This window comes from Meleagris gallopavo, chromosome 2, assembly GCF_905368555.1.
Source record: "Meleagris gallopavo chromosome 2, MGAL_WU_HG_1.1, whole genome shotgun sequence".
Classification (NCBI taxonomy): domain Eukaryota; kingdom Metazoa; phylum Chordata; class Aves; order Galliformes; family Phasianidae; genus Meleagris; species Meleagris gallopavo.
This window is the reverse complement of record NC_139405.1, coordinates 78347951-78369103: the sequence shown is the minus strand read 5'-3', so window position 1 is coordinate 78369103 and position 21153 is coordinate 78347951. Positions and strand designations below refer to the sequence as shown.

The 21153-nt window shown below is 34.3% G+C and overlaps 1 protein-coding gene across 3 annotated transcripts in view; it reads left to right on the top strand.

Annotated features, from left to right (window-relative positions):
- The window catches only part of TTK (TTK protein kinase), a 32588-nt gene extending 11435 nt beyond the window's left edge, over positions 1-21153 (top strand). For all 3 annotated transcript variants that reach the window (XM_010707699.4, XM_085217739.1, XM_010707700.4), the window contains exons 6-23: positions 2232-2375; positions 5206-5314; positions 5413-5488; positions 5568-5665; positions 6393-6492; positions 7169-7292; positions 9965-10146; positions 10261-10394; positions 11612-11738; positions 12495-12587; positions 13666-13823; positions 13903-14054; positions 15462-15586; positions 15767-15850; positions 17512-17688; positions 18222-18312; positions 18584-18681; positions 19835-21153. In XM_010707699.4, the coding sequence (XP_010706001.2) occupies positions 2232-2375; positions 5206-5314; positions 5413-5488; positions 5568-5665; positions 6393-6492; positions 7169-7292; positions 9965-10146; positions 10261-10394; positions 11612-11738; positions 12495-12587; positions 13666-13823; positions 13903-14054; positions 15462-15586; positions 15767-15850; positions 17512-17688; positions 18222-18312; positions 18584-18681; positions 19835-19924 (2162 nt within the window). In that variant the 3' untranslated portion in view covers positions 19925-21153. The remainder of the gene's footprint in view (positions 1-2231; positions 2376-5205; positions 5315-5412; positions 5489-5567; positions 5666-6392; positions 6493-7168; positions 7293-9964; positions 10147-10260; positions 10395-11611; positions 11739-12494; positions 12588-13665; positions 13824-13902; positions 14055-15461; positions 15587-15766; positions 15851-17511; positions 17689-18221; positions 18313-18583; positions 18682-19834) is intronic.

Here is a 21153-nt window from a genome sequence, read left to right as displayed (position 1 = left end):
TCATCCTTCTGTCACAATTACTCATGAACTTAGTAACCCCCCTGTTAAGGGATACGCTCATGCAATCGTGGTTTTTTTCTTTTTACTTTGACAGCAGTCAACGTGAAATAAAATCCTAATCCCAAAGGAATTAACAGTTTGGCTTTGTCTTATCTCTTGTGTGGTTTCTGGTTTGTGTCTGTTACCTTTGATCAGGTTGATATGACTTTTGGTAATCTCCCTGCTTGGTGGTTCAGACAGGATTGAGGTACCATGTGGATGCTGTGTAGTTAAAGAGTGCTGTTGCTTTTCAGTGAGCTTGTCCAGTTATGACCAAAAGGAAGGGGAAGATTGTCATGCTCTAGTACCTCCTCAACAAGGTCATTTCAGCAGTGCATTGGCAATTTGGTTCTGAAGGAATCTCTTTCCTTTTACATTAGGATGAAAAATTATACATTTAGTTCTTTCTTTTGAGTGAAATTGTGAGAGAAAGCTTAAGTGAAAATTTTGAAATAGTGTTTGACCATGATATTGATTTGCTTATAAACTGAAAGGTCATAACCTTAAAATAGAATAACAAAAGTGACACTTTTTGTTTAAATAGGTCAGATGAGGAGCTGTCTCTTCCTTTTGTGTCTTGGATTGGGTGCTTAAAGCAAGATTATTGTGAATTTCTCAAAGCTCATGACTGTAATTAAAATTCTTTTTTTGGGTCTATGAAGTATATTGCTTAAGTGTAGATCATTCAGGGTTCTTGTGAAGTACACTGGCAGACTCATAAGACACTTCTGGCTTTGCTTCTTTGCTTTTGTTTCCCATCTAATAAGTACTTCAGAATGATTTTGTTTTAAATGTAGACGTCTTTCTCAAATTCTTAGTTATTCCATGTGATGCTTAATGCTGACAAACTATTCTAATTCTGAATATCATGTCATCTTAATGAACTACGTAGTTGATTATTATAACCACGGGTAGAATTCTGATTAGGGGTTTGCAAACAAACAATCCTAACACACCAACAAAAGACAACTCCTCTGCAAAAAAGCCCTATACACTTGCTAAGGATTTGGGAGAAAAATGGTGTTTGATCAAGGGGTTTAAAAAACAGTCATTGTGACAATGCACAAAATAGACCTAAATGAAATCAGCCAATTTTATTTTAACATTTACTTGCTTCCATGTCAATGTTACAGATTATTCTTACATTTGCTTACTTGAGCCTTACTTCTGTCCTTCTGGCTCCAATCTTAACTGCAGGCGACGCTGACATTCACCTTCGGTTATCAGTGGAGTTTTGAGTGCTGGAGACATGGAGCTCTGTTAGAGCATGATAAAAACTTTATTGTTACAGGTGCCAAGTCTGTACAGTTGAAGTACTTTATATTTTGTTGCTCTGTGAATGAGGAATAAGATATCAAGAACTTCAAGTTACAGCTGTATATTAACAGCTGTAACAACATTGCATCATTTTGTTCTGATGCTTTCTGAACAAAAGCCAAGGGGAAGATTTTAGTCCCAGTGCTTTTATTTCTTTATTCATACCTGATACTTTTTTATAGCTAAATGGATATATGCTCATACATGCAAACCAAATGCTTTAATGTGTCCTGAGGTAAAATATAGCCAATCTGTTCTCTTCTATTTCAGCTTATGGCAAGTAGTACTGTGTAAAACTAACTAGAGAATCACAAGATCAAAACTAAAACAAAAGCAAATTCATTATCCCTTTTCACCCTTCTTTTCTTAATTGTAGTGCATTCTGGATTGATGGTGTTTGACTCAACTGCTGTTTTTAACCTTGATTCTTAAGTGCATTAAAGATATTTTATAATACACATATAATTTTATATCTGGTCAGATAAGTGCAAGTCCATAAACCTCTTATGCTGCAGAGAAAAAGCCCGACTGATTTTTAGCTTTTGTGTTCTGTTTTCTTATGGTTCTAATGCTGAAGAAATGCTGAGAATGCAGTTATGAAGTCATAAATCATATTTTGAAGCTCAATTATTTGTGGGGAAAAAAAAGCTGGCTTATGTGATTTATTTGTAAGAACTTCTAGGCAATGTTCCAAACGTGGAAAACTAAGGGGTAATGTGCAGACTAAACAATGGCTTGAGAGAATGATGGAAAATTAATATGATACCATAAACATAATTATGTCTTCCAAAGAAAAAAGTCTGTAAAGACCATGTTACCACAGTGCAATTGTTTTTATTTGCTTTATCTCTAATGTTGTGTTCTTTATTGCTTAGGAAATGTGAAGAAGTGTAAACAGCTCCTTCAGAAAGCTGTGGAGTGCTCTGCTGTTCCACTGGAAATGTTAGAAACTGCTCTACAAAACTTTAATTCACAAAAAAAGCAGTTGCTTTCAGATGAGGAAAAGGAGAACTTTGCAGGTAATTGTAATCTCTTAAAATATTGATAGATTTTAAGCACGTTGTACTGCTAAATGGAAAAATTATTTCAGTGTTTGTCCTTTCTAAATACGAACTCAAAATCCGTTCCTGTTCAATAAACAATTATGTTTGTCTGTTCTCCACCTTAATTCTTCAATACCTGGTTCCATCTCTTCTCAGGAGTAATCAGAAAGTAAACTGTTTTTTGTGAAGGGTGTATTTTTTGCTTTATATGAGGACAGAATTAGTGCAAAATAAATCTGATTTCATAAGGGATCTATCTTCAGAAGCATGATAGAGATTTGCTGTTTCCTTTTAAGTTGACCTTAATATGAAACTCTACTTATGAGGGGGTAATAAGTATTTGGTAGTGCTTATAGTATTATTTAGTTGTGGTATGTGTTTTTAATAAGCTTTGCTTTCTTACTGACCTCAGTTGCATATCTGATGAATTGTGTCCCAGGATAAGTTAATCTTCATGGAGAATGCAGTTGGTATTTGATATTATTTGCTTTACTTACTGCAAATCTTAAAGGTATACCTGTGAAAGAATATGTGCAAAAGGCTTATCTGCCATTTAGGAATCAGTGAATTCAGGGGAAGAGGGGACTCATCTAGTTTTAGTTTATGTTAATTTGTAACAGTAAGTGCTTGGAAAGTGCTGCATTTCTGTGCAACTATTTAAAGATAAAAGTTTTAAAAAGCAATAACACACTAGAAACACAGTGATGTAGATGACTTAAATTACTGAGCTTTGCTTTAGTTGAATTTTGTTACTTCTGGAGCAATAAAAAGTCTTATCATCTCTTAATCTACAGGCATTTAAGACTTGTCTATTTAATTTTCTTTCTTAAAGAGCTGCTTTTTGAAACTTATTTAAAGTTAGTAATGCTGTGTAATGCATTTCTTCACACATGAAAAGATTGTTCAGAAAGCTTTTGACAAGAGTTGCATGCAGTTGTAGGGTAATGATGCAAACGTAAAAACCTCAACAAGTCTAGAAGCTTTTGGTTTAATTCTCCCTCCCCTTCTTTCTTTCATGGATGACAATATAAATATCTGACATACTGGGGATAATTTGAAGGGGGGGAAAAAAAAAACATACCTCCTGAATAGGACAAGAGAGAAGCTGTCTCAAACCAAGAAAAAATTAAAGTATTGTAGATCATCTGAATGTGAGAGTCCAATGGTAAACCTGGGCATGAAATACATGGGAGAAAAAAGCATGAGAGATGTTTATGGGAGCATGGGAATGATAATACTGGATTGGTCAACTGTCAATTCAAGGCTATTCTCAATGTTAAACTCTAAGTATATGTTGAAGTACTTATTTTGAACTATTTCACTAAGTAGTATATATTGACTTGAGTAGTTTACAAAAAAAACCCTAGAAATAGCTAAAATGTCAGTCTTCTGCTGGAAGTCTAGCTTCTGCTTGCTAAAGACAGAAAGAGACATGGGAGGGTTCAAAGTAGAAATGAGTGAACTTTAATGAATTGCCCTAGAACTTAAATGTTAGGCAAAATTGTATGTAAAAATAAAAGCCCTTAAACTTGGATTTCTTGGAAGGTAGTAGATAACCATGAATTCTGTTTGGTCAGGCAATAATTCCCTGTAATGATGGAAAACAAGGTCTACACAATGAAGATCATCTTCCCATAATAGTTTAATACGTATTCTGTAGTGCGTATTTCTTCTTTTTTCTTTTTTAATGATCTTGTGTTGTAGTTCAGCTTAGCTGTTTATCTGACTAATCAGATGGTAATTTCTTTTCAAAGAGTCTCATCAGAATAATAAACTGAAGTTGGCTTTAGTATTCACCTAAGGCTCTTAAAACAGCTCATACTTCAGTGTTCCCTAAATGGAGAGTTAATCTTCTTTGTATATTATACTGGTTATGCACTGTGTGCACAGGAAGTGTGATATAGATACCTTGGTGTGTTCAGATTTCTCGTGATAATTTGTTCATCCCTGAGGAGTTACCTTCCCTTCTACTTTTCAGCTTAACACAAAAATAGTTTGGATGATGGGAATGTTCAGGGCAGTGTTCAGTAGAAATTGGCTTTACACTTTTGTACTAAGGTTAATGTACAACTTCAAATAACTTTTCTCAAGTCCTCCATGACTGACTGAGATTCTCTGTTGGGTTGAGATGGGGCTATTGAAGCTGTTGCTTTTGGCTTCTGTATCTTTTATGAAGTTGCAGTAGTAGAACACAGCTTGACAATTGTGGTTATTTAGATGTGGATGTGGAATAAACAGAATCCAAATATGAACAGTTCTAAATTTCCAGATGAGTCTGTTTAGGACAAGCTTCATATTCATTCTTCACATAATGCTGTTTTGAAGTAAAGGCTTATTTACAGAGAGAAGATCTTGAAAATGGACTTGCACTGAAAGCTGCCGTTTTCCTCCTCATTCTTTGTCATGCTACTTAAACCATTGTTTGGTATTTTCTTGGAATATTCTTTTCCTTCTGCGCAGTGACTGAGGATTTTGAGTGAAAAGTTAAAATGCTTGGATAGTCTTTGAATATGTTGAATCTCCCTTTGTTTTAAAGTAGTTTATAGTTAGCTGCTTGATTTCTGCAAAGCTGTATTTTAGCTGTTGCATGCCACTTTGTGCCTGTTCTAGATATCTCTCTCTGGCTGTAAATCTTTTAAAATTGTATAAAATGTATGCCTAGATTTAAAAGAAATAATGATATTAATATATATTGATATTAGATTACTGCAAATGTATGTATATCTTTCTAAATCATTAAAAATGCTTTTCTTTAGAAATGCAATCTGTTGTACTGTCTGAATAATTCTAACTAATTTACCTCCAGTATCAAGTATACAAGAGTCTGGACTTCAGAGCATAGTTGGAAATCAGAGAAATATAAAAAGGAATGATTCTACTGAAAATTCTTCTGCTGTTGCTAAACTTCTTCTTGGGTAATGGCTTTATTTCTTATTTAATTTCTTAAAACATTTACGAAAGAAAGCTGTATGCTACTGTATTTTATTTATTTATTTACTTATCTTGCCTTCAGGGAAGAGAAATCGCAGGAACTTGATCCTATGGTGAACTTCCACAATCCATTAAGACCACTAAACAAATCTAGCCAGGTATAGCATAAATTATTTTCTTTCAAAATATTAAAATTTTAATACTCTATGCATTTGATAACTTGTGATTTACTCTTAGGCCTGCCCTTTTGGGAGGATTCCTGTTAAACTAGTAAATGATTTTGATGATGTGGTGCAGAAGATGGATGTCCCTCTTACAGCTGGTGTTATGAAAAGGTATAGTTGCTTGGCTTTATTGCAATGCAACAGGTTTCCATACTCCTTTTCAATGGGGATAGTTTTTCTTATAAGACGGTGTTAACAATGTTAAAAATTAAAGATTGACAAATAGTTGTAATTGTGATAGATATTAAACATCTTCCTAACATAATACTGAGATTGTTCGTATAGCAGCATGGATCAATTTCTTATTCTAGCAAATCCATAGCCTCAACAGAGGCAGAGACTAAAACAAAAATGATTTATGTTGAAAATTACTTGGGATTTGTAAATTCTAGTTCCAAAAATTCTTATTTTCCAAAATATTTTTAAAACCTTTTCATAGCCATACTGTTATAATTTTTCATAACAATGGAGATTTACTGATGCATATGTTAGTTGTTCTGTTATGGAAGTGATTGTGCTCATTTTAATGTAACTGCTCAGCAGCAGAAGGATCTGCCAACTTAAACACCATGTTGTTATGTGTGTCCCAGAGCTTGAAATTTACTTTGAAGCCTATTGTTTGCTAGCTGTACTTATTACCGTTTGCAGTAAAAGACAACCAATTGGTCATGTCACTTCATGAGATTATAGTGGCAAGACTTCTGTATTGTTTCTCACTTGGCTATCAATGGACCCATTTTCCTATGGTTTTTGAACTTCACACAACTGTCTTCATCTGCCTCACGAGATACAATTGTTATGTTTGCATGTTATACAATTAACAGTATTATTTCAATAGGCAAACATCTAGCTCCAAATGTACAGCCTTGATTCCACCTTTTCCGCTCTCTGAACCAAAACCTAGTGAGAATGATTCATGTGACCTGGCAAACTCAAAGGTAATATAAATATTTTTCAGATAGACAGAATGAACTCTAGCTGGATGTCTGATGTTGTTAGAAAAAATGATAACACTTCAAGTCTGATTAAGTAATACGGTAGGATTTTTCTGTTAAGCAATCAGTTGCGAACAGCAACATTCATTGTACTTTTCAGAATTGAATAGTATTATGTGTAATCAGGTGTTAAGAAAAAGCTCTCTGTAAATCTGATGGGAGAAAGCACAGGGTGAGGAAGATTTAAAAATCCATCCTATTATTTATAAATAGGAAATGAGATTGCATCTTGATTACAGGACTCTTTCAGCTGTAGTCAGGAGTTTTATCTTGGGAAGTATTCTATTTCCATGATGTTAATTCAGTGATGTCTGTTAAGTGATTTATGGAGCTATAAATCATGGCTTTTGATGGAGTAGAATTTTGAGCTGCGTTTTGCATTTTTGTTTTGTCCTTCCAGAAAGAAAGCATTTAGGTCTTTGTTAAACAAATTGTGTGATGGCAATTGAGTGTATTAATGGATTTAAAAGCAGAATCAGTAATCTTTGTGTATCCTCTACTGTTTTCTGAAATTTATTTGTTCTATGGTATGCTGGTCATTTTTTATCAGATGGAAATGTCTTTTGGGCACTATGCTTAGGAACCATTTTACTTTTTAACATGCTTTTTGTTTTCTTAGTTATTACAAGAAAAAAATTCTGTGCAGCTACAGGTGTTGGATGAGAACAGCTTAGACATGGCTACCAATTCAACTGTCACTCTGAAAAACAAAATAGATACAAGTCTTGTGATGAAAAGAGAAGGTAACTTATTAATGTAATGTTCTAGGATGTTGAAATAGAATAAATATTGAAAAATTGCTGTTCTGTGTTTTAAGCATGGACACTGCTAAAGAAAACATTCTTCAAAAGTGGAGAAAAGGATCTGCTTGGAGTTTGAGAGCAATTAAAATGTGTGTTTTTGAATGGTGCTTGTGGAAGTGCTGAAAAAACTTCAATAACTGTTCAGAAGTCAAAGGTGTCCATCCTGCGTGTGGGTGACTGGGTTTGAGATAAAATGCCCAATCAAATATGTAGTGCTAACTCTATATACCTAATTTTATGATAAAAATAATGTAAATAGGTATTGAAACAGCATCAATATAGGGTTTCAAATTAAGACTTGCCAGCCTGAGCATGGAAAAATGCTGTCAGCAGAAGTGATAGTTTATACAGGAGAAGTGTATGCTGACTGACAGCAATTCCAACTGTGGATTAGAATGTTCATGGAGTGTTGTCTGTTTAGGCTTTATTTTGGCACTCAAATTATACTACTTTGCTTTCCTTGTATATGTTGTAGTTTGCCATGTGAATGCCATAGCTCTAATTTCTTGTGTTAAAATTTATTTTAAGATGCTTTGTCTGAAGTAAGCTTTAAAAGATCACTGCAATTGTGTCTTCTGTTCTGAGGGAAGATAAACTCCAGAGCTCTCTCGGTTCTCGGTGGATCTAACACATCCACATCATCCATTGTATTTGGCATTCCCTTCTTTCTCTCCTCTTTATATGTTAGTATGAGGAAGTAGGTATTTTTTCTGCTGCTCTTTATATGTGAGAAATTCCCTATTAAGATTAATTCAGACATGCAACACTCACTTCTGTTTTGGTCAGATTTCTCTTGCCTTCCTCTTGGTTCCACCTGTTAGGTTACACTTGTATTCTGTTGTATTTGGTCAAGTTCAGTGCCTCATGCATCTTAATAGATTTGACATTTGGAGGTAACTTTGGACATTTCTTAGCTTTTAATAGTGTCTTTCTGACCTGAGTTTTATCACACCATTCATTTTAGTCTTTGGACAAATTGGAGAATACAGAACTTTCTCTGTTGTCTATGGTTGTTTTTTTAAGAGGGTTCTCAAAAGTATGAAAATGACAATTTGTTAAATGACAAGTTGTTTACACTCCTTTAGGACACTGGGGAAAAAAAAAAAAACCCGCTTAATGTCTTTTCTTTCCATGTGCTCAGTTAAATCTGACTTATACTTCTGGAGTCCTTGGTTCGTGTGAATGGCAATTGTACTAAATAAGTGACATTGAGATTTAATGAGCCTCTAAAGACTTCACAAACAAATGCACTGTTACATTCTCAACATAAATGTGCTTGCTCTAAGTAACGTAATGCTTCTACATTTCACTGTTCTGTGTTCCTTGATTATCTGCAGTGATAGCACAGTTATGCTTTTATTTAATTTTTAAACTCATTTTGAAGAAAACTAAGTTTTATATCATTTGAATGGCTTAGATTTTTACTGAAAATACTTAATGCATTTATTTAGAAAAATTTCTAACTTAAGAAGCAGATGTATTTTGAGAGTATTCTAGGAATAACTTATGTGCTAATTAAATATCTACCTAATGTATGGGGTCTGACCATTCCCTGATTTACCTCACAACATAGAACAAGAAGCATGAGAAAAAGCCTCTTAAAGTGTTTATAACAATCCAGAAAAAACTCAGACTTGTATCAAGTATTTTAGGATGGTAAAGCTTGGAAGGATGCTAATAATGACTGACAAAAGTAAGTGGAAAAAGTCTAATGTAGTGTAATCCTACAATGGTTGGATTTAGGATTATGCATATAACTAGCTACTTGTAGTAAGAAAGAGGAAAACTTAAGTTGAACAATTTTTCAACTTCAGCCCCTTTCCTCCAACTAACTTAAATAAAAGAACACAAACCAAAACTATCCACACCTCCAAACCTTACCCATTAGTTTGCATGTGAACAGTTTGGGTTTCAGGTCATATTTTGCCCGTTTGTGTTTTATTTAAGCTTCCAAAGGAAGTACTGTGGTTTGTTTGTTTGTGTTTTTTTGGTCTTTTAAAATTGCATCCAACTTCTGTTTAGCATATATTTCTACTTGCATGAATCTGCACAAGCAGTTGGAGGAACACCCAAGCTATGCTGTTTGCAGCCTACTCTGCTGCAGTTTGTCCTGTTAACTCTGAAAAAGGAACCATGTGACTGAGCAACCTTGTTGCTTTATGCCTTTGGCTTCAGTAATTACACTGGATTATAGATTGCCTGTTGCTACAGGCAACAGACTTCTGATGTGAAGTATTGCAGCAAGCTTATCCTAAATGCTTTATAAACCTGCTCAGGGTGTCCCTGGGTGTTATGGTGTGACTGATGAATATGGTTTTACAAATATTTTCTTTGCCCACATGCAGAGCATTTGTGTTACTATTATAGTAATACTCTAAGTTTTTTAAGGAAGTTGCCATGTTACTACACCGAGCTGAATATTAACCCTGAAGATTACACTAATGCCTTGTGAGTAACACTGTGTAAAAGATGTCAGAGTCCAGTAAATCAATGATTCTCATTTATTCTGATGTAGAAAATGAGGGGAAAAAGTATCTAGGAATTGAGGTAAATTACCAGAAACTGTTTCAAGTACTGAATATTAAGTATTTTTAATTTTCTGATTTATACAGAAAATAAACTCCAGTATCAAGAGCTGAAGATACCAGAGCCAAGGAGCATGGAAAGTCAGCAGCAGCAATCCAGTTCTGCTGAAAGCTATAGAAAGCAATTTGATCAGATAAAACTGAACTGTGTTAACTCCAGAAAAAAATGGCCAAGTCAAGAAGCGATGCAGCAAAACTGCTATAGAGAGGTGAAGTAACAGGAATATGTGATGGTTTGCTACCTGAAGCTACTTTCACATATTGTGTAAAATGATTTCTTAGTGGTGGCTTCTTGTGTGGAATAATACATTTACTTTCTTTAGGGAAAGCGGTCAAGTCTTGAGCAATCTGGTCATCCCATTTCAAGAAGGCTATCACCACCAGATGTCTCAAAGAAAAATGAGCTATTGTATGTTTGTGGAACACCAAGCTCTACATGTGCTGATTATATGGAGTGGTAAGCCATGTCATTTAATTGCACAGTCATAGGCAGCACTTGGTCTCTGCAACTACTTCAGTGATTTTTAACAGGGATTTTAATTTTAAGTTCTTCTGTTCAGATAGCAAAAAGATTCCTGACTGCTTCTGATGCTTTATGTTGAGTTGGAATGTTTGTAGTGAGTGAAGCGTGTCATCTCATGGTATAGGTTAATTTAAAAACAAAAAAAAAAAGTGGTTTGGAAGTGTGTGTAATTGTTGAGGAACTATGTGATCAGTGAGAGTTGTGCTTTGACTATATTGAAGGATTGAAAAATAAAGTTTGTCACTTTACTCTCAATAGAATGAGTACTAAGTGTATAAAATTGTTTTCCAGTTCTGATATTTGCAGACTAAACACTCAGATTATTGCTAGTGGTGTTTTAGCCCAGGTTAATTAAAAAATGGAATGACTTACATTTCTGAATCACTAAATTAATATTGCAAGAACCTGATAGAGTTTGAGAAACTAATAGCTTTTCATTCAATGCAAGGTTCAAGCAGACTGGTACCAACCTGGTACCAACTGTGTAATGCTCAAGTTTTTCTTTAAATACATATTTGTAAGTCATGATTCATCCTGTGCCGTTAATGAATGAAACAACAAGGGGGAAAATGTGTTTGTTAATGTAAAATATGTGGTAGACATATCAAGGGGACAAATCATAAGATATAAAGGATTTACTGGAATCTTTAGTTTACTTAAATATATGTTCTACTTTCTGCTCAGATGCAGCATAGCTGACATTCTCAAGAATTCTCGTGTTTATATTGAAGCTTTGTCTCAATATGTTCACTTTCAGTAAAAAAAACAAACACATTTTATTCATAAATGTTTTGAACAAAGAATAGTAAGTTTAGGAATAACTGTAGCTTGCCTTGTCTTATGGGCTGCTCTTCTATTTTTATGGTGCTTTCACTTTCCACCTTATGAGTGCCAGCTGGTGTCTGAAGAAGGGAGGTTAGTTTGCTACTGTTTCAAAGAAATATTTTCTCTGTTATAGTTATTCTGTAGATCTAAGGACTTCTAAGTCAAAGTGGAAAAGATCTTAATGCTAATTGTTAAATACAGCAGGGATTTGAACGATTGCTGATGGGGATTAACTTTCAAAAAGGAATGAAGATTTTATCTTAGAAAACTTCATTTAAAAAGAAGTCTAACTAAATGCAGATATTATTAACAATGATATCCTTTAGTTTCAGAACACCAATTGTAAGGAACAACTTTTCACCAGGATATCAAATTTCTACTCCCTACAATCAGCTCCCATATTTTCTACCACATACTCCAGCAACTACGTTTCAAAATCAAATGGGCTTGCAGGTAACAATTTTAAGCTGTCTTCTACCGTTTTTAGCATGTTTTCATTAGAGACTTCTTTAGGGGAATTGTGTGTATTACATGTATTTTTAATTTGAAGTTGTTACTCATATTTCTGGAATAAGTAAGGGAAAGCATAGTCACTTAGTTATTTACAGAAAAAGCATTTTATTCTGATTAAATCTATTCACTAATTTGAATTATGTGAGACTTTAAGGCAGTGTTTAGGCTCTACTTTTCTGTAAATAGCAGTGGAGAACTGATATTGAATGTATTTTCACTGTGTGTATTTCTGTACACACGTAATCCTGGTTAGGTTGAATGATTTGAAATAAAAATGTGAAACAAAATAGAATAGTTATGCAACTGTGGTGGTCTAAATAGTAAATTTTGTTGGAATTACTCAACCGAGCGTAAGTAATTGCATTTATTTTTAGGAGCACAGGAAGTGATATGACCTCTATTCTGCAGTCTCTACAAAGTTTTGTGAGGCTTTTTCAAGGCCTGTGTTCAATGTGTTGATGGACAAGCTTATGAAATGGTGCTGCTTAGTAAGCTTGTGATGATCGTTATACAAGTTATGCTGTGGGGATCTTCATCTTTTAGTAGACGAACATATTTGAGGTTTCTTTTGTATGCTTTGCCTTGTTCAGGAAGATCAATACAACTTAAATAATGTTAGTAGAAATAGAGCTCCTCCAAGTTCTGATGCATAGGTACCAGTAGTTACTTTCATTTATTTTTTCTGTGTGTACACAGGTTTCAGCTTCTATACCTTCAAATGAATGCATTGCTATTAAAGGAAGAGTTTATACAATATTAAAGCAAATAGGTAGTGGAGGCTCAAGCAAGGTAAGATGCTGTATTAGCCTTTCAGATGTAGTAATTCATTTACACAGTGGTATTTATTATAAATATGTATACTGTGGTTATCTAATACTGTTTGACTGACCTGAAAAAAAAAAACCTGAAAAAAAAAAATTACAGGGCCAAGCTTACACTTTCTCTCATGGATGCAAATAATAGCACACAGGTGAGATTTGTTACAGTGTTATTTTTCATAGTTCAGAATTCCCTGAATTATATTCTATGGCATTGCTTTTTCAGAATGTTAAACAAGTATTGATTTCAGTGGAGAGAGAAAGTCAAAACAGTGGGTGAAAAAAGCCATGTGTGTTGATACAAAGAAAACAGTAAACAAGTATACTGAATGCATTTGCTTAGAAAATAGAAGCTACAGAAATAAGAAAGCAATCATTCAACTATCTTCTCTTAGATTAGTAAATGATGGTGGCAGCCCACTTTCTTGTTTTGCTTTCTACATAGGCCTTAAGTTACTGTTAGACTGTTTTATGTTCCTGAAGATCTTCTTTAAGATGAAGAGTCTTAAAATTCCCGGTATCACAGAATTGTCCAAAATAAGCTGAGATTGTTAGGGATCTCTGGATATCATCTGTTCAACCCCTACTCATGCAGAGTGCCCGGGACTGTGTCCATGTGGCTTCTGAAAATCTCCAAGGAGCAGACTACACAATCTTCCTGGGCAACCTGTGCCAGTGCTCTGTCACTTGTACAGTAAATAAATGCTTCCTGATGTAGAGAGGGAACCTCCTGTGTTCCAGTTTGTGCCTGTTGCCTCTTTTCCTGTACCTGGGTACCACCAAAAAGAGCCTGATTCCATTCTCTCAGCATCCTTCTTTCAGATATTTATAAACATTGAGATTCCCTCTGAGCCTCCTCTTCTCCCGCCTGTTTCTGTTGTAACCAATGAATTTTGATAAAACCTTAATTTCAGCAAACAGGAACTTCTGTACATTTACTGTGCTTCTTCCTTTTTAAAAGGTATGTCTTTCCTTTTAAACTCTGGCTGTGGTGAAATGGAGGATCATGAAATAAATTGTTCTTAAGATGGAATTAACTGTTTTTTCAGGTGTTTCAAGTACTGAATGAAAAGAAGCAGCTGTATGCAGTCAAGTATGTGAATCTAGAAGAAGCTGATCAGCAGACTGTTGAAAGCTATAAGAATGAAATTGCTCATTTGAGTAAACTGCAAGAGCATAGTGATAAGATAATCCGTCTCTATAGCTAGTGAGTGAACTTACTATTCATATCATGCAGTATTGATTTAATAAAGCTGCCTTGAATTTTAACATTTATTTTGTTTTAGTGAAATTACTGATCAGCATATCTACATGGTAATGGAGTGTGGAAACATTGATCTCAATAGCTGGCTGAAAAAGAAAAAGAATATTGATCCATTGGAACGGAAGAGCTATTGGAAAAATATGTTGGAAGCTGTTCACACAATCCACGAACACGGTACTCTTAAATAATTCTAGGTATTTGTATAGGTTATAAGACAGACATGGTGTTTTGAATTTTGGAGGTGATAGTGTTTTCAATTTGGATGTAAGCCTAGTGATCTTTGAAGGTGGTATTTACTGTATTGTGACAATGAAACCAAAGTGAGCATATCTTTATTGAAGTTGACTCTCTTTTGACTCAAAGGGATCAACAAGTATCACTGTTCTGTAACATTTTCTATTTCCTTGCAACAGCTAAAAAATGATTCCTGTAATGAACTACACTGTAGACTCCTGGAACTTCTAGTTCTCCATAAAATTCTCATTAAAACCACTTTTACTCTCTAAAGAAATTTTGACTACTTTGCTTCTGCACAGATCTGTTGTCTTTACTTAATTCAACTTTTTCACTCCTTGTATTTCATGAGACTTCCTTTCATCCTTACCCCCATAACTGAAATGCATGTATCCGTATTCTATTTCTGTGTAACATGGTGAAGATTGAAAAAATAAAGAATAATTAGTTGATTATATGAAGTAAGAATGACCAGAACTCATAGTTTATAAAGCAAGCAGAGTGCATTTAAGACATCAATGGAGGTAATCCTCAGTGAATGGTACCTTTTGCTAGATCAAGGAAGCAGAAAAGTATTAAACTAAGCTATTTCTATCTTTCTCTTCCCGGCACTCTTTTTTCCAAGTACCAGCTTAGCTAATTATTTAAAAGTAAACTGAAGAAGTAATATCAGCAGAACAGCTGTGATATGATGGCATTCCTGAACAGCAACAGCAAACTACAGAAATATTTTATTAGTTTGTTTTTTTCCTGTCTTATTTTTTAGATTACATACAGGTTGTAGAACTGATGTGAACTTTTACTTCCTGGTTTTGGCTTTTAAAATTTTTAGTTTCCCTGCTTTTTAGCCACATCTTGTTTAATTTCCTAATTTTCTGTTATTACAACTGTACTATACCTATTAATATTGAAATAGTACTCTGTACTTGTTTTACTTCCTTGTAGTATAAATGAAGGCTACTGAAGAGCTACTGCCTGTGCCATAGCAAAAGGAACACTTGGGAATCTGAAGCTAAATGTTGACTCTGTTTTAAGTGAATGTCTATGCACCTACAGCATAGGTCTATATCCCCTAAATGGCCTATCCTTTGAGAGAAACTATTCAACTTGAGATTCATGGAGATATTTCAGGGTTACTGAAGATTTTAGTACTTCCAATTATGAGCTTATTATGTGAGTCTAAATGCTGATTAGGGGGAAAAAAAAGAAACTTTAAATGAAATCTGCAAAGAATAATTTAGTTATCACCAAACAATTGATCTGTGTGTTCTCTCTGTACAATAGTCAGGTAACTGAACAAAGAACATACTTCAGTAACAACTTGATTGACTTGAAACTGTTTTACAGGCATTGTTCACAGTGATCTTAAACCAGCAAACTTTCTGATAGTTGACGGAATGTTAAAACTGATTGACTTTGGCATTGCAAACCAAATGCAGCCAGATGTGACAAGCATCGTTAAAGATTCACAGGTGACAATTCTGGAAAATTGATGTACCGCTTTCAGTAAAATGTTGTAGTACTTGTTCATTATGTTAATCTCACAACTTGAATGAGTACTGTACTGATTTCCTATATGCTTTTCTGTACTTTGAGACAAAAAAAAAAAGTCTTACTTATTAAGAACATGCCTCATTGAATATTTTTACTAGGTTGGCACAATGAATTATATGCCACCTGAAGCAATACAAGATATGTCTTCTTCCTATGGAGAAAACGGGAAATCGCAATCTAAGGTAACGTGACTTTTTTTTTTTCCTCCTACTGTCTTGCATACTATGTAATTCTGACATATAATTGAAAGTTTAGTTTTTTTTCAAAATCTTCTGCTGAAATAGAACAAAAATCCACAATGCCACAGTGGTGGTGGGCAGTTTGAAGGCTAAGTACTCTGTTTTCTGCAGAGAGTGTTTAGGGAAGTGCTGAATTGAATTAAATTGAAAGTAAGACAGGTGCACGGACTTGAGGGAGTTGAAATAGCTGACAGAAAACAGTAGGAAGTATTAAATGTAAACCAATAATAAACAACTGTCTCAATCCATAAGGAATGGTATAAAGCAATCTTCCTGTGCTATGAGTATGAATGATATTCAGTGGTGATAATAGATCTGTATCGGACTTTGTGGAGTATGTCACTGTGTGTTCTGAGGTTTGGGTTTCTAATTTATTGATTGCTTTCTTTAGTGAAGATTACTGATGGTATTTAAAATGAAAAATTCCTGAGGCTTCTTTCCATTTCCTGCTTTCCAAGCCAAAATTTTCTGATGCGGAGAATCACTTGTCTCTGTTTCTTTTTGCTGCTGTTTGAGATAAACCACAGGATACTCCATATCTGACACTAACTTGTGTCAGAAGGTTAACATGAGCACTGTGTTCCTGAAAAGACGTGTGCCATAGTTCAAGATTTCAGTATTTCATCTGATACTTTTATAATCAGGATCTTCCATAGATTCAACTGAAGGAATCATTCCCTAGCCGTTTTCTTGATTGCCTGTTGTGCTGCTCATAGCCATCTGTTTTGTCTGTTCCAAAAATTGATGGAGCTCTTTATTCTTTACAGCTATATTTTAGTATTCTACATAAGTAGATCTGGCTTAGAAATCTTCCAATGGAAGTAAGAAAAAATTTATGCTGTAAAATGCTCTTCGTGTTTGCTTAAATGAAAGGTTGGGATAATGTCTGTGTCATGGTTGTATCTTGAATCCTGTGAGATACAGGACAATGTTTTATAAATTGAGATTTATAAATTATTCCTTTATTAAAAGATTACACCTCTTGCCTTTAAAACTTCTACCTTTTAAATTTTTTAAAATCTGTAAATGAAGTACAGCCTTGTTCTAGCTCTTAACTAATTTCAGCAAAAATCCAACCATCATGCTGCTAAGTCAATGCAATCTGTCTCTTCCACATCCCTCCACTTCCCCCTACCCTCCAACTTTTTTTTTTTTTTTTAAAGCACTTCAGTAAGAGGAGTGGGAAGTCCTCTTTAAAGAGCAGCCCAAATGTGGTGGTTGGAATTTGGATCATGAATCCTTAAAGCTTAGAAGAGCTGGACTGTAGTTTCCCACTTTAGGCACAAGCATACCTATGATGCCTTATTGGCTTTCGAGCTGAATTTAGTATATTCTATTTGGATTTATGAATATATCCAAAATCAGAATACTGCTATTCAGCTTAAGGGCTTTTAAGTTACTAAAGTTGACTTTTTCAAACATAACTTAAAAAAAAAAAAAAAAAAAAGCTTTCTTATTGACAATTACTGAAAGTCACATTACAGTACACTATTAATAGGTAACAGTGCACTGTCAATCATATTATCCAGTGTAAAAGAGCTAAACTGAGTGAACTGTACAGTTACCATTTCCTAAGTGAAAAAATCTTTTTTTTTACTTTTTAGATAAGTCCAAAAAGTGATGTGTGGTCATTGGGATGCATTTTATATTGTATGACATATGGAAGGACTCCATTTCAACATATAACAAATACACGTAAAAAACTGTATGCTATTGTTGATCCTCATTATGAAATAGAATTCCCAGATATTGCTGAGAAAGATCTTCAAGATGTGCTAAAGGTAATTGTTCCTGGAGATTAATTTTGATTCAAACAATGGCAACTTCTTTATTTAAAGCATATTTTCTTAAATTGAATAAATGAATTGTACTTGAGGAGCTTGTTTAACAAATAATGTTAATTGCTGCTAATAGTAACAGGCCTTATTCCAAAAAACTGAAAGTAGCTATTTCATGGTTTCTGTAGTAGAAGTCTATTTTCAGCTCAGTAGCAAATAAGTAAATGTTTAAAGCAGTCTGGCTTAACTCCTTTGAGCCACCCAAACTAAATTAAGTAGCTTTCGTACCCTTCACCCCCTTCTCTTATCCTGAATATTTGCCTGCATTTGAGACTTCACTTATTTTACGTAAAACCCTTAATTGTGCTGCTCAGGAGGGAACGAAGTGAAATCCAGAAGCATTTATCCCCAACTTTCAAATTCCAATATCATTTTGAGTTTTTGAAAGTAAAGAGATGTAAACTCGAGAGCCAACAACACCTTCCAATGTTGTTGCTAGGGTAAAACAGTAAAATATTCTTTTTTTTCATTTGCAGCGCTGTTTAGTAAGAAATCCTAAACAAAGAATATCCGTTTCAGAGTTGTTGATACATCCCTATGTTCAAATTCAAACCCAATGTCAAACAGGTATGTCTATTTTTAAAATATATTTCTTAAAAAACACTTAAAATTATGTTTAAGAATCAAAAGCCTTTTTTTGTACATAGACATTTGCTGGTACTGCAGTAGGTGGTTTTGTTTGGAACCCATATACGTTATATGTAAGACTTCACTTAAACTTATAATTTTTAATTTTTAAACCATTATTTTCAAAACTGACCTTTTGTCTGTGTCTTACAGACTTCTTGGTGATTATACACAATTGTATATAGCTCTAATCATTTTAAATTAACTGTAGGTGTTGCAAATGCAAAAGGAGCAACAGAGGAAGTAAAGCGTATCCTTGGCCAACTTGTTGGCTTAAATTCTCCCAACTCTATTTCCAGAGCTGCTAGAGTAAGTAAATTGGCTTTCCCTATGTCTATCTTAGCACACGTTCATGCAGTAAAGTAAAATGTTTGGTAATGAAAGACGAAGGGATGCATGTATTGGAGCTTTACCCACTGCTGCAAAAACATAGCATATTGTCGTGCTTTTGTTTGTGGGTGTGTTGTGATCTCTACTTACTCTTGAATTGGAAGATTCAAAAGGTGGTTATCTTGGTTTATTCTTGCCCTGTTTCTTTTCATTCAGCTCCCAGTATATCTGTATTTTGTATATCTTCATTTCCAATACCCACCATCCTGACTGGCCTTTGCGTCTCCTCCAAAACAGCCTTTACTCGGCTGCTTTTCTTTCAGGCTGACTGAAGTTAGAAACTGCCTCTTCCACTTGTCCTAGCTAATTCCTTGTTACTATGTTAAAGATATTGACAAACAGAGCCCTGACTTTCATGATCTCTCTTTCTAAGAGAAGACAGGCATGGTGAGGAGTCTATTCAAGTCTGTGGGTATTCCTACTTCTGGCACCATAAGGATTTTTTGGTGGACAGTGCTTCTGTTGTTTTGTTAGACTTTTCTGTAGCAGCAATAACTGGCCCCAAAATAATTAAATACAAAAATGACCCATATTCCTTATTGAAGTTGGATCAGTTATCACTGTAGATGGTTCTTCCATTCATGGTTCAGAATGGTAACCTGAAACTTTTGTGTGAAGAAAAGATTATCCTTTTAACAATATTGTGATGTGGCTATGTTTGTGGCCACTATTTTTTCTGATTTCCTCACACGAAGTTTCCTTCCTTGTATACTCAGTGTAAGCAAGCTTTGTATAAGTATCTCTCTTTCTATGCTGGTGTTTCTGCTTCAGAGGCAGTTAATGGAGTAAACGTGGATTTAAATCTTGGTAATTAGTTCTCTTCAAACTTGTGAAATCCTACTTTTTCTCACTAAGTCAGTATGAATTTTCTTTCAGGCACTATTGCTTTACAGCTGCCATGACTAAGCTATTGATCTTAAATGCATCTTTATTCGCTGATTTCTGAGCAAGCCTTAGTGCAGTTAGTAATATTAATATTTCAACTGAGAAGTTATTTCAAGTGGTAACATTTCTTACAAAGATTGAGTCTATATGTGTTTACCTGAATACTTGTGTTTTTATTCATTTTCAGACTTTATATGAACAATGCAACAGTGGTAAAAGTCTCGACGTATCGGCATTTGCCAAATCTGGGAGTCAAAAATCATGGACAGCAAAGTGATGTACTGCTATTCAGGGTGCAACATAACTGGTCTGTTCAAAAGAGTATTTAGTGCTGCTAGCTTTTAAGAGGACACTCAGCATAAAGTTCACACTTTAAAAACTAAATGTAAAAAATATATATCTATGTACAGTAAATCTTGACTTGCCACTTGGATTGAACAATGAAAATAGATAGGATAGTTTGTTACTATAGTCTTTGTTTTCTAACAATGCTGTACAGTTTTTGAATTACAAAAACTTGTACAAGACTTCTCAAGATCCTTTATCACTCAAACTAAATTTAAAAAAAAAAAAAGCTTTCTAAAACCCAATCGTAAAATTGGCTATGTAAAACTTGCAAATCTCTTGAAATGTTCTACAATGTGAGTACAGTATTGTGCTGTTCTGTTCTTTGCTGCCAAGTAAAAGAAATGCCTCTTGTGTCCAGGCTTATCCAAAACTAGGGGAAAAAAGCACTCTGCTTCTATAAGCAATTAGTTACAGTTCTGGTAGATACATGTAAATACCATCCAGTTCTTGAGCTGTTCTTTTGCTGATTGATTAATGGCATAGTGGAAGCATTACTCTCAAAGTGTAATAGAAATAAAATGGCTTATGTTCTATTAAAAAAAATAAAACTGCTTTGCAAATCCAGTATGCTTTACAAACTTCAAAATAGAAAAATTGTCAAGATTAATGATGCTCAGAAACCACTTAATTTGGATTTTTAAGAGCACTAATACTAAGCAGTGTAAATAAAGTGTACTGAATGTAGCTACACTGGTTTTATACGTGATTATTAGTAGATAGATCAGATTTTTGTTGTCACTGAGGTATATTTCTGGTGCAAGAGTGAATTTTAAATTACTTAATTGGAAGACATTTAAATATTTAAAAGTTTCAGATTAGGAGGGGAAAAAATAACCTTCAAGACACCTGCCATATTTTCCTTTGAAAACATGAAGTTTGTTTGTTTGTAGAATCTCTATCTTGAGCAAATATTTTTAAGTTTGTGGCTTTTGCCTTTTCTTTCATAAGTTATGCATATCAAGATCCTAGGTTCATTGCTAAGTGGTTCTTTCCTTGTTAATTTTCATGTGTTGAGTGTTGCGTCCTTTGAACAGTGACGGAAAAAGAGGAAACATAGTATTAGAGAAGCTTTCCTTGATTATTTCTACATGTTAATTACAGAATTCATGTTTACTTCCCTTCAGATGAGTATTAAAATATTTGAACATCTTTAAGGTA